Source organism: Dipodomys merriami, unplaced genomic scaffold, assembly GCF_024711535.1.
Source record: "Dipodomys merriami isolate MVZ:Mamm:240054 unplaced genomic scaffold, mDipMer1.0.p SCAF_3, whole genome shotgun sequence".
NCBI classification, from domain to species: domain Eukaryota; kingdom Metazoa; phylum Chordata; class Mammalia; order Rodentia; family Heteromyidae; genus Dipodomys; species Dipodomys merriami.
In genome coordinates, this window is record NW_027204492.1 from 57,939,364 (window position 1) to 57,951,848 (window position 12,485).

Sequence of the window (12,485 nt, forward strand, 5' to 3'; positions counted from 1 at the left end):
AAGTTATACTTCAGGGAAAATAGTTGTTAAAAGAAACAAAATTGTGTGAGAGAAATTATTATGAACATGACCACATTACAACCAACTACTCAAAGCAATAAGTTTTCAAACAATGTAAATAGAATTGATAGAAAAAAATTAAAATTGACACATTATTTGAAACTAGAGTAGGAAACATCACTTGCAAAATACTGCTGATAAGTGGGGTGCTGGTGACTTACACCTGTAATTCTTGCTATTATGGATGCTGAGAACTGAGGATCAGGGTTTGAGGCCGGAATTGGAGCTGTAGCTCAAATGGTAGAATGCTAGTAGCATTGAAAGCTGAAAAAAAAAGCTGAAAAGCACAAAAAGCTCAGGAACAACACAAAACCAAAATTTTAAAAATATCGCAGATTGGACTCCAGGAAACTCAAACAACCAATAGGGGACAATGTTCTTCTTTATGGTGGAAATCTATTCCTAGATTTTTATCTCTGTTTTATACATGCAATTCAAATATAGCTCCTCAATTTGAATTGACTTCTTAGTTACCCTAAATGTAAACAGTAAGTTTAGAAGTATTGGAGAAGCTATATTATATAATAGTATATAATATTATATATATATATATATATATATATATATATATATATATATATACTCTGTTTTATATAGATTTAAAAAGTCTGGCTTGCTTTGTATGGGCAAAGGTTATAAAAGGATAGCTTATAAACAAAAATCAAAATAGTCAACAAATATATGGAAAGATGTTCATGTTAATCGAAGTTTAGGTAGACTGAAAGTAAATAATGAATTCTTGTTTTACATCAAACTGATTTAAAGATGTTATAGAATCCATTGTATATTGTCAAATTTGAGGTAGAACTTGAAGTGCTACGAGTTTTGGTGGGAAAAAAATCACATCTGCTAAAATATAATAAAGATTCAAAACTAGTACACCTAAATTCTTCCCGTAAATCTGCAAAATTGTTATAAACTATAAATCAATTACTTGGTATTTAAAATTGGCTGAATGGTACAGTCTCATCAGAGAACATTATGTGGCCACGTAAAAGAAGGAATTAAAGATATCAAAAGAAGGGGCTTCATGAAGTATTGTTGTGTAAATAAGGAATAGTAAAACATCACTTATACTGTTAAATCCAAATTAGTACTTAAAAAATTAGAGAAAACTGTACATTATTTTAATAGTATTTGTACAGGCTTCCTTTATGGATAAAGAGAATATACCATAGAATAAAAAATGGTTACTGGAAAATGAAGAGGATATTGATATTTGTATGGCAATTGAGGAAAATAAATCAAAGTAACAAAACTGAACAAAAAAGTTTGCAGTTCTCATTAGATTTTAAGGATGTTAGGATTTGTGTCCTTACATGGTTAAGAGGGCACTGATACTTATAAACTGCTAGGTAATAATAGTCTATAATTTGACACTAGGAATATATAAGAGGCAAAAAATGTATTTAAGTGCCCATTGTTATAATATTTCCTAATATCCTAGTTTTGTATGCTAAAGAATTTAAATCTTTTCCAGACCAATGAATATTTTTAAAATAAAAATAATATTCTAATTAGTGCTTTCTAAACAAAAGTATACCTACTTGGTTTTATGTTATTTAAACCTATATATAAAAATAACAATTTTTCAAATCTGCAAGAGTCAATTATGTACATAAAGAGTAACAATATGTTGTTGCTGAGAATGTAATTTTCTATGTCAGACTTTACACCACCACTGTAATAATTGTTTGATTAATCAAATAAAATAACTGCAGCAATAATAAAAACATATCTCACACTTACTTTTTACTTTAAATACCCTAAAATAATGTAATCATGATTAATATTTACTTTCTATTACAATAGACCTCTTAAAAACATATATGTGTATATGCTTATTTGAAAGATAAAGAATCTGAATCCGGTGGACCCATTGCAACAATGAGATGTACAAGTCCTTAAGTCAAAAACGAACTTTACAACTTTCCTGGAGGGGGGGGAGAGGATTGGGTGAGGGGGCGGGGAGAGGATGGGAAGAGATGGGAAGGGGAAACAAAGGAGGAGGCTACAATGCTTGATAAGAAATGTACTCATTACCTGGCCCATGTAATTGTAATTCCTCTGTACAATATTTTCACAAAAAAAGAACGAAGTAGGGAATCAGCAAAATTGTTAGAATGGAGAATTCTAAAATAAAAAAAAAAAACAAAAAACAACAACAAAAAAAAGAATCTGAATCCTAAGTGTTAAATGGTCTTTAGTGATAAGATCAAGCCCAGAAATTCTGTTTCCAATTCCAAGTCTACATTCTTTCAAGTGCTTCAGGATATTATATGTACTAATTTATTATTATTATGTTTTTTTACAAGTGAGCATACAAAGGTGTTTCAATTTGACATGTCCATTTATGTATATGATTAATCTTGATTAGTTTTACCTCTTCCATCATTTTCCCCTCATTTATTCCATCTCCACCTGTCGCCCTAACATTAATTACTTCCATTTTCACATATGTATATTGATTGTTATCACTGAATCTGCCTATGAAAATTTAGAAAATCACTTTATTTAAAAAGTAAAATAAAAGATGAAATTTTGTTTTTCTAAACACTAGTAATCTCAGTGTCCAAGGAGTTTTCAAAAGTACATTGAGTCTCAAACTGCACCAAACTTCTGTACATAGTTCTAAATTAGTAACAATCTCATACTTACCGATTTAATTAATCTTGGATATGCTAAAACAAAAGTTACTTCCTGAGGCATGTTTAATTAAATATTGCTAGACTACTGTGGCTTTTTCCCTGTAAATTAACTGAGGGGACAGAGTTCTGTAAGTCAAATGGCATCATCATCTAATGTTTTTCTCTTCAAGTAATAGAAAAATTATTTCATAGTTTACTATAACTCTTAGACCAGTAAGGAAAAGTAAAGAAAGGGCCTTTAGTATTGTATTTTGTCATAAAATTAAAATCACTGAGGCTAGATGTATTCAACTTATGGCTTGCTTATTCGAAAAATTTCTTGACAATTACTATCATAATATGCCCATATAATTAACTAAGATTGACAACTTGAATATCTGAAGTTCTAAGAGTAATTTTATAAGAAAAATTGAGAAGGGAAATACTACACATAATTTTGTCAATAATAATAATATTAAACATATAGTCTTTGTGAGGATTTGAAATGCATGCTTCCTTACACAAAGATGAATAACGTTATAGTTTACCTTCAAATAATTTATATATTTATAAGAAAAATAATAAAATAGCCACTCATAAATATACACACATAAATACATGCACAAATATAAGTAAATAGAAGGTGTTGTTATGAAAACACAGATGAGATATTTCTTCATGAGTAATGTTTTCAGTAGTTTACAAATGCAAGTCTGAATGCTAAAAGGAAGTAATTCACAGAAGAAAAAACAACAAAAGCAATTGAGAAATTTTAGAACTTCATTTAAAAAACTGGAAGTAAGATTTTATTCTCTGAAGGAGTAAGTGACATTGGATTCAGGTTTTTAAATTGTTCTAATATTAAAATGATGATAATTGGAACTAAAATTTAAATAAATAAAATTAAAGTTTGTCTTCATTTAAAACGATTAAGCATTGAAATAAATTGATACACTGAAACTAGCAATAATTCTTAAACATATTGGTATGCTAGGAAACTACTATATCAACATAATGCTAGAAAAATGTTATTTCACCAAAGCTCTTTTCTACCTCGAGAATTAAAACTTAAAAAGAATATAATTTATAATATTATGTTATTTATATATTGCCTAATTCAATTTATTTGACAAAGCAGAATATGCCAGGGCAAGTTTACCCGTAACTATGTAAACAAAATACTGCAACAATACAAGGATTTATAGTTGTTAATTATTTTTATAGTAATTTATTATCTCTAAAAACAGTTTCTATAAGTAAAATTAGCAAGGATTGTCAAACTTTACCAAAGTATTCTTTGATATAAAGCTAGTTAAAAACAAAAACTATGCCACTGGCTCCTGCCTGTAATCCTAGTTATTCATGAGGCTGAGATCTGAAGATCAAGATTCAAAGCCAGACTGGGCAGGAAAGTCTGTGAGACTTTTATCTCCAATTAGCCACCAAAAGCCAGAAGTAGAGTTGTGTAGAGTACTAGCCTTAAGCAAAACAGCACCCAGTCTCTGAGTTCAAGCCCTAGGACTGACACAGAGACAAGAAAAAAAAAGCTAGTAAAAAAGTGATAGACTGATTAAGATCATACTCATCTGCAATTCCAGCATTAAGCCATCAGGAATCCCAGCATTAAGGAGGTGGAATGAGGAAAGTGGTAAGTTCTTGGTACATCTGAGCTCCATACTGAGTGCAATGCTAGCATAAACTTGATAGCAAATCCCTGCTTAAACACCAGGAGCTGGGGTTATAAATCAGTAGTAGAATGCTTATGTGCCAAATGCAAAACCCTGGGCCTCATCTCTGGCCTCAGGAAAACAGGTAAATAGAATTGAGGTATTGTTCAGATCTCTCCTCATATCAGAAAACATTATTTGCTAGGCATCTGTCAATGTGAATACCTTATCTTAAAGGTTAAGTATTACTCAATTGCAATAAATTTTTAATTAATAATAAAATTAATCAAATTAGTTGGATTTAAACTTTTATTTTTTGCACCTATTATTTTATACAACTATAATTTTCAGTGAGCACTGGTTCTATCCAAAATAAGAATGTAAATGTATTTTACTGTGTTTATTTACTGTCATTATGTTATTTGCTTGCTCATAATAATCAGATAATAATATAATTTTTAACCCCTAAATAGCACCTCAATATATTAAATCCACCTTTAATTAACACATTAATTATAATATTAATATAGGAAGTTTTTATTGTTATAATGTGTTTTATCACAAAAGAAAATTGTACGCTTAAAGTTAGAGATTTCAATAGAAACTTTTACTCATAAAATATCTTTTACAAAAGACTAAAAAATAATATTGCTTTTATGGATAAATATTCTATGAACCCTGGGTACCTAAGCATGTTTTAGAACATCTTACCTTCTACCCAAAAACGAACTTCAAGGACAGAAGATGTCGCAGTTGGATTAGGTTGAACATAACGTAGCAAATGCGACATCTTGAAAATTGATACGAGAAAATCTTCCAGCAATTAATGTTTAAGTCTTAGATTAACTGAGTACCTAAGAATGAAATAATATAACTTAATCAGGTTCAGCTATTATGGTTCTATATAGATTGAATTGTATTAGCGTATGATATAAGGTATGGGATATTGGAAGAAAATAGTATGATATTAATTAATAATTGAACTATTAATTGGGCACCTTATAGTAAAATGTAAAATTTTATTTATAAATCAATCACAATCAGATCCTATGGGAATTGTGTATCTACTAAGAAGGATCAAAAACAAAGGAAGAGGTAACAATGCTCGTTAGGAAATGTACTCATTACCTTAATTATGTAACTGTAACCCCTCCGTACAGTGTTTACAATAAAAATATATACAAAAAAGATTTAAGACAATTTGCAAAAAAATGTGAAATGTTATTAAGACAAGTATTATTCAAAGGAAATGTTAAGAAGTTCATGCTAAACTAAAATGTGAAGAGCAGATGACCTCTTATGTAAGCCAAAGAAGATTAAACAGAAAAGAGCCTTGAAAAAAAATCTTCTTACCTATATCAAAAGTGTTTTGTAAGAAAAAATTGAGAATTAAACTTTTTAAAATTTAAAATATTCATTTCAAAGTTATGAACTATTATTAATCTTGATAATTGGAAAGCTCCTATTTGTTTCATCTTGTAAAGCTCACACTTTATTACTTAACTATTAAAAACCACATTAAGAAAGATACACAGAATGACATAATGATGAAAATTTAAAAATTAAGAATACACATGTTTTCTTTTTTTGGGGGGGGGGTCCAGTTGTGGGTATGAACTCTGGGCCTGGGCATTGTCCCTCAGCTCTTCAGCTCAAAGCTAGTGCTCTACCACTTGAGCCACAGCGCCACTTCCGGCTTTTTTTTTCTGCTTATGTGGTGCTGAGGAATTGAACCCAGGGCCTCATGCATGCAAGGCAAGTGCTCTACCACTGAGCCACCTTCCCAGCCCCTACACATATGTTTTTTGAATCATTTCCCCCTTGAATAATTTTTAACTACTTTGTTTTTGTCATTCCTGAGGCTTGAACTTGGGGCCTGGGCAATGTCCCTGAGCTTTGCCACCTTTACCAGAGCTCCACTTCTAGCTTCTCCCTGTTGCTCAAATATCCTCCTCCTGAGAGTAGATTAACTAGGTGTGAGTCATGGGCACCTGGCTTTAATTACATTTTATCATTGTATTTAGAACTGCTTTATAAGATAAAGATCATTATTCATGCTAAACAAATTGCCTGAAATCACAGTCAAATGCTTTCCTTTAAAAAATGTCAAATATGAGTGTGCAAAATGAAATATCACAAAATAAATTTTATATTGATTACTTATTAAAATAATGTATAGTATATTGAGTTAAATACAATATATCATTAAATTAATTCACCTGTTTTGGGTTTTTTTTTTGTTTTTTGTTTTTTTAAGCTGGGCTCAGTAGGAGGGTGAGCCTCTCCCAGTTACAGGTGGAGGAGTAATTAGGAGGATTGTAGTCCAGGCTAGACAGGCCAAAAATAGAGATCCTATCTGAAAAATAAGCAGCAAAAAGGGCTAATGGCGCGGTTAAAGCAGTACAGCACTTGTGTAACAAATGTGAAGTTCCGAGTACAAACTTCTGTACTACTGAAAACTTGATATAGCTATCATTTCCCCAGCCAAATGAGCAGGACCAAATTAGATGAATGGTACTGTCCCATTTTTCCCTCTCCACTTAACCAAATTTACTCAAACTTTGTATCACACAGTCACTTCTTGAATTACTGAGGGCTATTTTGTGTTTATCCATGCGTTGTTCCTCAAGAAAACTGAGTTTGAATCTGAATCTCTTTTTAAAGTGAAAAGTGGAAGGGCTTTTTACAGTAGTGTTATCCAATAGAACATTCTGTAATGGTGGAATATTCTATAGTTACATTGCTCATAAGGTAACAATTAATCCTATAGAGCTAATAGTTAAATGTACCTAGTGAGAACTGGGTGTTCAAAATCGATTTACTTAATTTTTATTTATTAAAAATGCATTGTGAAATTCGGCACTGGTGGCTCACACCTATAATTTTAGCTATTTACAAAACTGAGACCTGAGGATTGTGGTTAGAAGTCAGGTAGGAACGTTTGTGAGACTTTTATCTCCAATAACTACAAAAAGAGGACCTGTGGCTCAAGTGCTAGAGCTCTAGCTTTGAACAATACAAGCTCAAGGACAGTGCCCAGGCCTTAAATTCAAGCCCCAGTACCAGCACGCACACAAAAAATTGTCATTACATTGTCATCATTGTTTTAGCATTTCTAACCAAGTATTAGCATCATAGGCATTGTGGATAGTCTTAAACTAAAAGTAATGTCTAGTAGGAGATAGGACAGCATGAAACCATCATGATGTTCACTGTGTGATTTTCTTTTATCTTAAAATGAATGATAAAAGAATAAAGGAGCCTACCAGTGAAGGCTGTACAGAAGGAGTAGAATTGGAGGTAAGAGGAAGAATGTTTCTGTTGGCTTCAATGGTGAACTACTGAAGACTTCTCCCAGTTACTGTGAAAAAAAATCAAAATAAAGTTAGTAAATAAAGCACTTATCAAAGTTCTATCATTTAATACGAAGTTTGTTAAAATTAAAAGGGAATGTTTCATTTAAGTACTTTGAAAAATTAGGGAGTACCTGCTTATTGTTTGTGAAGCATGGAAGTTTGTGAATATGGTATCATGTACAAATGTTTAAAATAAGGTTTTTGAAAAGCAGTGGGGATCATTTTGTCTATTTTTCTTTTATTTAAAATGTAGAATATTTGTCTAATTTATCTAAATGTTTTTGTTTTGGTGTTTGGGGCTTCCATTGCATCTTCTTTCAATTCTAGATGAGAAGAGGATTGTGGCCTATTTTCTCCTCTTGCAAATCCATATGAGTGGTTAAATACACAACACTTACTAAATAACGTTTAGTAAATTTTTATTAAGGTGGGGACAGAGAGAAAGAAGGGGAACAGAAAATTGCAAAACATTCTTAAAATAAACTAATATAATATCTACTTATCTAAAAGCAAATGTCCTAAGATCATGGAAAAAAATTTCCTCTTGGAGATCTTAGAGTACTTATCTATACATGTTAATTACCATTGAAAAGAGCTAATTAACCTTGGGTTATGTAGAAAAGATTGGGTATATGGGCTTGTACTGTGTGTTAAACTGGAAACTGGAGGATCAGTAATTGTTCACATTTTCCATCGGGTCTAAAGGGCTTTGAAAACAACACAATAGGTAGTGTACTAACCATATCAATCCTAATAGACTGTTAAAACAATAATTTAATATATTAGTCAATCAGACTGTTGATTATTTCTATAAAACTATTATATAAATAATATCGAGAGGGAAAATCAAAAGGTAAATCAATTGAACAGGAATTTTTAAACATAAGAGTTATTGTCAAAAAGCCTATGAAACATGAAAGAAAGCATTAAAACAAAGTGGTCAGAATGGGCGGCACAGAAATGCTCCCCACACACACCGGGGTCCCGGTTTCCGAAATCTAAAACTCAGTGGGAAAATATTTTCCACGCGTCTATCTCAAATCTACTTCTCTTAAAACTCTTGTTCCCTTCATCTCCTATTTTCCCAGTAGTTTTCAACGTCATACTATCCCTGATTAAGGCAAGGGGCCATCGTTCGAAGTCCCAACGCAACCGTCGGCCAAACCGTCGGTCCGCTAACCGAATCTTTAGGTCACGCGCCTGAGCTGCGCCACTGCTGAGCTCCCACCTCCCGTCTTCGGCTCCGCTTCTATTCCCACCGTTTCCCAGCTCCGTCCCCACTGCAAGTTCTCCCCATTCGTCTGGTGGGACCTCCATTTATCCAAAGGTGAAGCTGAGACGCCTCGACAGTCCGATCACCTAAGGCCAGGGGAGCAAGTGCCGAGGGGTGGCACTCCCTATCCTCCTCGCCCGTTTCCACGGCGAGCCGCGACCGTCCCCATGTCTCCACGCCATCCCAACCCCTCCGCAGACGGTTGACAGCGGCGGTGAGATTGATTTCAAACTGATCTTCCTCACTAAGCCACGACTGCTACCCTGCGCTCCCCCGAATAGCCACCCCAAGGACTAAAGAAAGCCACCCCATTACTTACCGATTCCTCTGATCCATCAAGCCAAAGGCTTTGGGGACACCGAGCCCCTCAACTATCAAGCTGGCTATTGAATCTCAACGGCTACACACTCGCGTCACGTTTCCCGGCGGCTCGAGGCTCGCCGCTCGGGGACCAGCAAGCGCGTGCCACAGAACCGCGGGCTCTGGTGACGTAATTTACAAGAGACCCTCACTGGGTGGGGTGGGGTGGGGGTGGAGTGTGGTGGGGTGGTTGAGGTCCTGCGGATAAGTGGCGCACTCGGGTGCCAGGAGGTGGGGGAAGGGGGTTGCTGAGGAAACTGCTCTTTCCCTTTCCTCACACTTTAAAGGTATTTGAGGGGCAAAAAGTTAGTTTTCTCTGAAAAAATGTCCCAAAATTTGTGGCCTGCTTGTAAAGATTCTCCCAATATTCACACACACACACACACACACACACACACACACACACACACACACACACACACACACACACACACACGCGCGCGCGCCAAGACGATTAATTCATTCAGGGAAGAAAACAAAAATTCAGCGGGAAGCAACAGGTGATCATGAATTTCCAAATTAAAAGCGCTGCCAAAATGAAGACGCCTGGCTAACGTTTGTGGAGACATTCCCTTTGCCTGTCTTAATCTTGATCGGTTATAAAACTCCAAAGCAAATATAAGTTGGGATCAGGGGAGTAGCAGAGGGTTGGAACTAGATTTTCTTGTTCCTTAGATTATCAGTTATGCGTTTAGATAATAACTGTTACAAGTAGATATGTGCTAGTAGCTCGTGTTCGTAATATATCTCATTTTTTCCCCTCCATTTGAACAAAAGAAATCACCAGGACACTGCATCTCTTGTGACTTTATAAATCTGGGTTGAAAAAAAAAACAAAAACACATTTTTCTTTTGTGTTTCTCACAGGTCTCCTCAAAATCTTTTCTGAAAACTCTTTTTCGAGCACCAATTTTTTAAAAATCTGTACTCACTACACATTGTGCCACCATGGGCAAACAAGTATTTTAATATACCTCCTTTCCAATGGAAATGCCTAAAAATTCGTAAAATACATAAAAATTTACATAAGTATCCCTATTCACTGGGAAACATTTCTTTCAAGGACTTCAGGTCCTGAAAAATGACCCACAATCCACCAGAAAAATATTTGAGCTAAATGTACCTGAAATAAACCTGAAACTATTTTTATTTAATTCCCTTATTTTACAGATAAGTAAACTGAGGCCTGCACAGAAGAGACTTATTCCATGTCACAGTGATTTACTGCTAGACCTAGAAAAAAAAAGCCCAGACATATGTAACCCAGAGCAATGCCCCCTCAAAATCTCATACTTACCATATTTACACAGCACCTCAGGCAAATGGAGAAACATCTTCTAAGTCCAATGTAGTTTTCTGTCATGTAGGATCTATACACAAGAAGGGTTTGGGGAAACAAAACAAAGCAAAACAACAAAAAATATCCAAACACAAATGATGACAAAGGAAAGCAAGTGATGTTGAGTAGACAGAAGCAGAAACAATAGATAAACATCATTTTACAAGCATGAACATACATGAATCAGTGTGAATGTATATGAATCACTTGAGACCAAATTAAATTATTTATAATAAGTTAACAAGCAAGGAAAAAGATGCTGGTTCACACTTATTTATACAAACTTTCATCATGGCTACCTTTATTACCTATATAATAGCATCTTTTCTACAGCTTGTTCATTCTATACATATCCATTATACAAATGCATATTGCAGTTATTATTATTATTATTATTGACATAACTTTGGGATGCTCACAGCAAAAATGACTCTAGTCTTGACTTGAGTATAACATTCAAAAGCCTCTGTGTTCATAGAAGCTAGATTAGAGTTGTGAAAATTGTGAAAATCTTGTTAATTAGTGGGCTATTTTTCTTTTGAGCTGGGCATAATATTTCACTTGTTGTTATTCCCCAGGGTTTCACTATCATGCAAGTTAATCTGATAAACTAATCTGTGCTAATTGGTTAATAATTGTTGCCTATAAACCTCTAAAATATTTGTGATTTAGCACTAACTTTATGTGCTGAGTGGTAATAAAGAACACTGGGTAAGCTTTAATAACTCCTCCAACCCCTTTCTATTTGTCCCTTAAAATATTATAAGAAAGAAAACAAATTTAAGATAAAAAACTATCGGCATACAAGACTACCTAAATCCTGTAATTTTAAGGAAAAGAGCTTTGGATATGCAGCAGGGATATGAAATTACATCACAGATTTCAAAGGGTTTTCAAAGTAGAAGAGTTTAAAATATCAAGTCTCAGACTTTAAAGGGTTTATTACATGCCTTTTCTCATTTCCTTCAACAGATGATATGCCATTTGCCCCAAACAAGAAAAAAAATTACATGAATATAGTGCCACTGATATATTTCATTGAATATAGCAGCTATTTAAGTACATGACTTGATTAAAAAAAAAACTATTAGCCAAAACTTTAATATAAATCAATAACTCATTTTCATTAATATTAAAACTTCATGCATAGTGTTGGTGAATCTTGTATTGCTGGTGGGATTATACTTGCAAATCTCCATAATAACAACCATACCATGTATTAGCATAGAAATTTATACCTCTCCAAGCTTTTTGTGTACATTTTGAGAATATATCAACAACACTACCTTGCATCCCCCACCCCAGGTTTTCTATGTCTCTTCTATTTCACACTCAAAATCCTACCACAGAGAAACACAGTAAAAGTGCTGCAGCATAATTACATATTTTACTAAGACATAAATGAAATCATAAATCAAATTTAACTATGTCATCACAATTAATTCATATTTCCATTTCCTTCTGTGCAAGACTCAAGTACCTCAGACAAGATAGACCTTTGGTTTATATAAACCACAAAGATTCTCTTTAAAATTTCTGTGAAAACATGGGGACTGTAGTTATTAATGTATTGTTTATTTGAAATTTACTCACAGTAAAGAATCAAACATGGATTTTAAGTATTCTCACCACAAAATAGAAAGGTATAGATGCTGGATATTTTAATTACCTTGATTATGGTAATCATTTCATTATTATGTATATATGTGCATGTATGTATTTCAAAGCATCATATTACACACCTTAAGTATATATTCATAATTTTATTTTCAATTGTGCCTCAGTAAAGCTGAAAAATATCAG

At 33.5% G+C, this 12,485-nt stretch overlaps 2 protein-coding genes across 2 annotated transcripts in view; both read right to left on the reverse strand.

Annotated features, from left to right (window-relative positions):
* The window catches only part of LOC138839809 (uncharacterized), a 351,218-nt gene extending 343,536 nt beyond the window's left edge, over positions 1-7,682 (reverse strand). The window contains exons 1-2 of the mRNA XM_070039343.1: positions 7,621-7,682; positions 5,066-5,208 (exon numbers count right to left, since the gene is read on the reverse strand). Coding sequence (XP_069895444.1) covers positions 5,066-5,144 — 79 coding nt within the window. The 5' untranslated portion in view covers positions 5,145-5,208; positions 7,621-7,682. The remainder of the gene's footprint in view (positions 1-5,065; positions 5,209-7,620) is intronic.
* Positions 7,683-7,700: 18 nt separating this feature from the next.
* The window catches only part of LOC138839810 (uncharacterized), a 145,640-nt gene continuing 140,855 nt past the window's right edge, over positions 7,701-12,485 (reverse strand). Inside the window, exon 3 of the mRNA XM_070039344.1 lies at positions 7,701-7,715. The gene's annotated coding sequence lies outside the window, so the exon portion shown is untranslated. The remainder of the gene's footprint in view (positions 7,716-12,485) is intronic.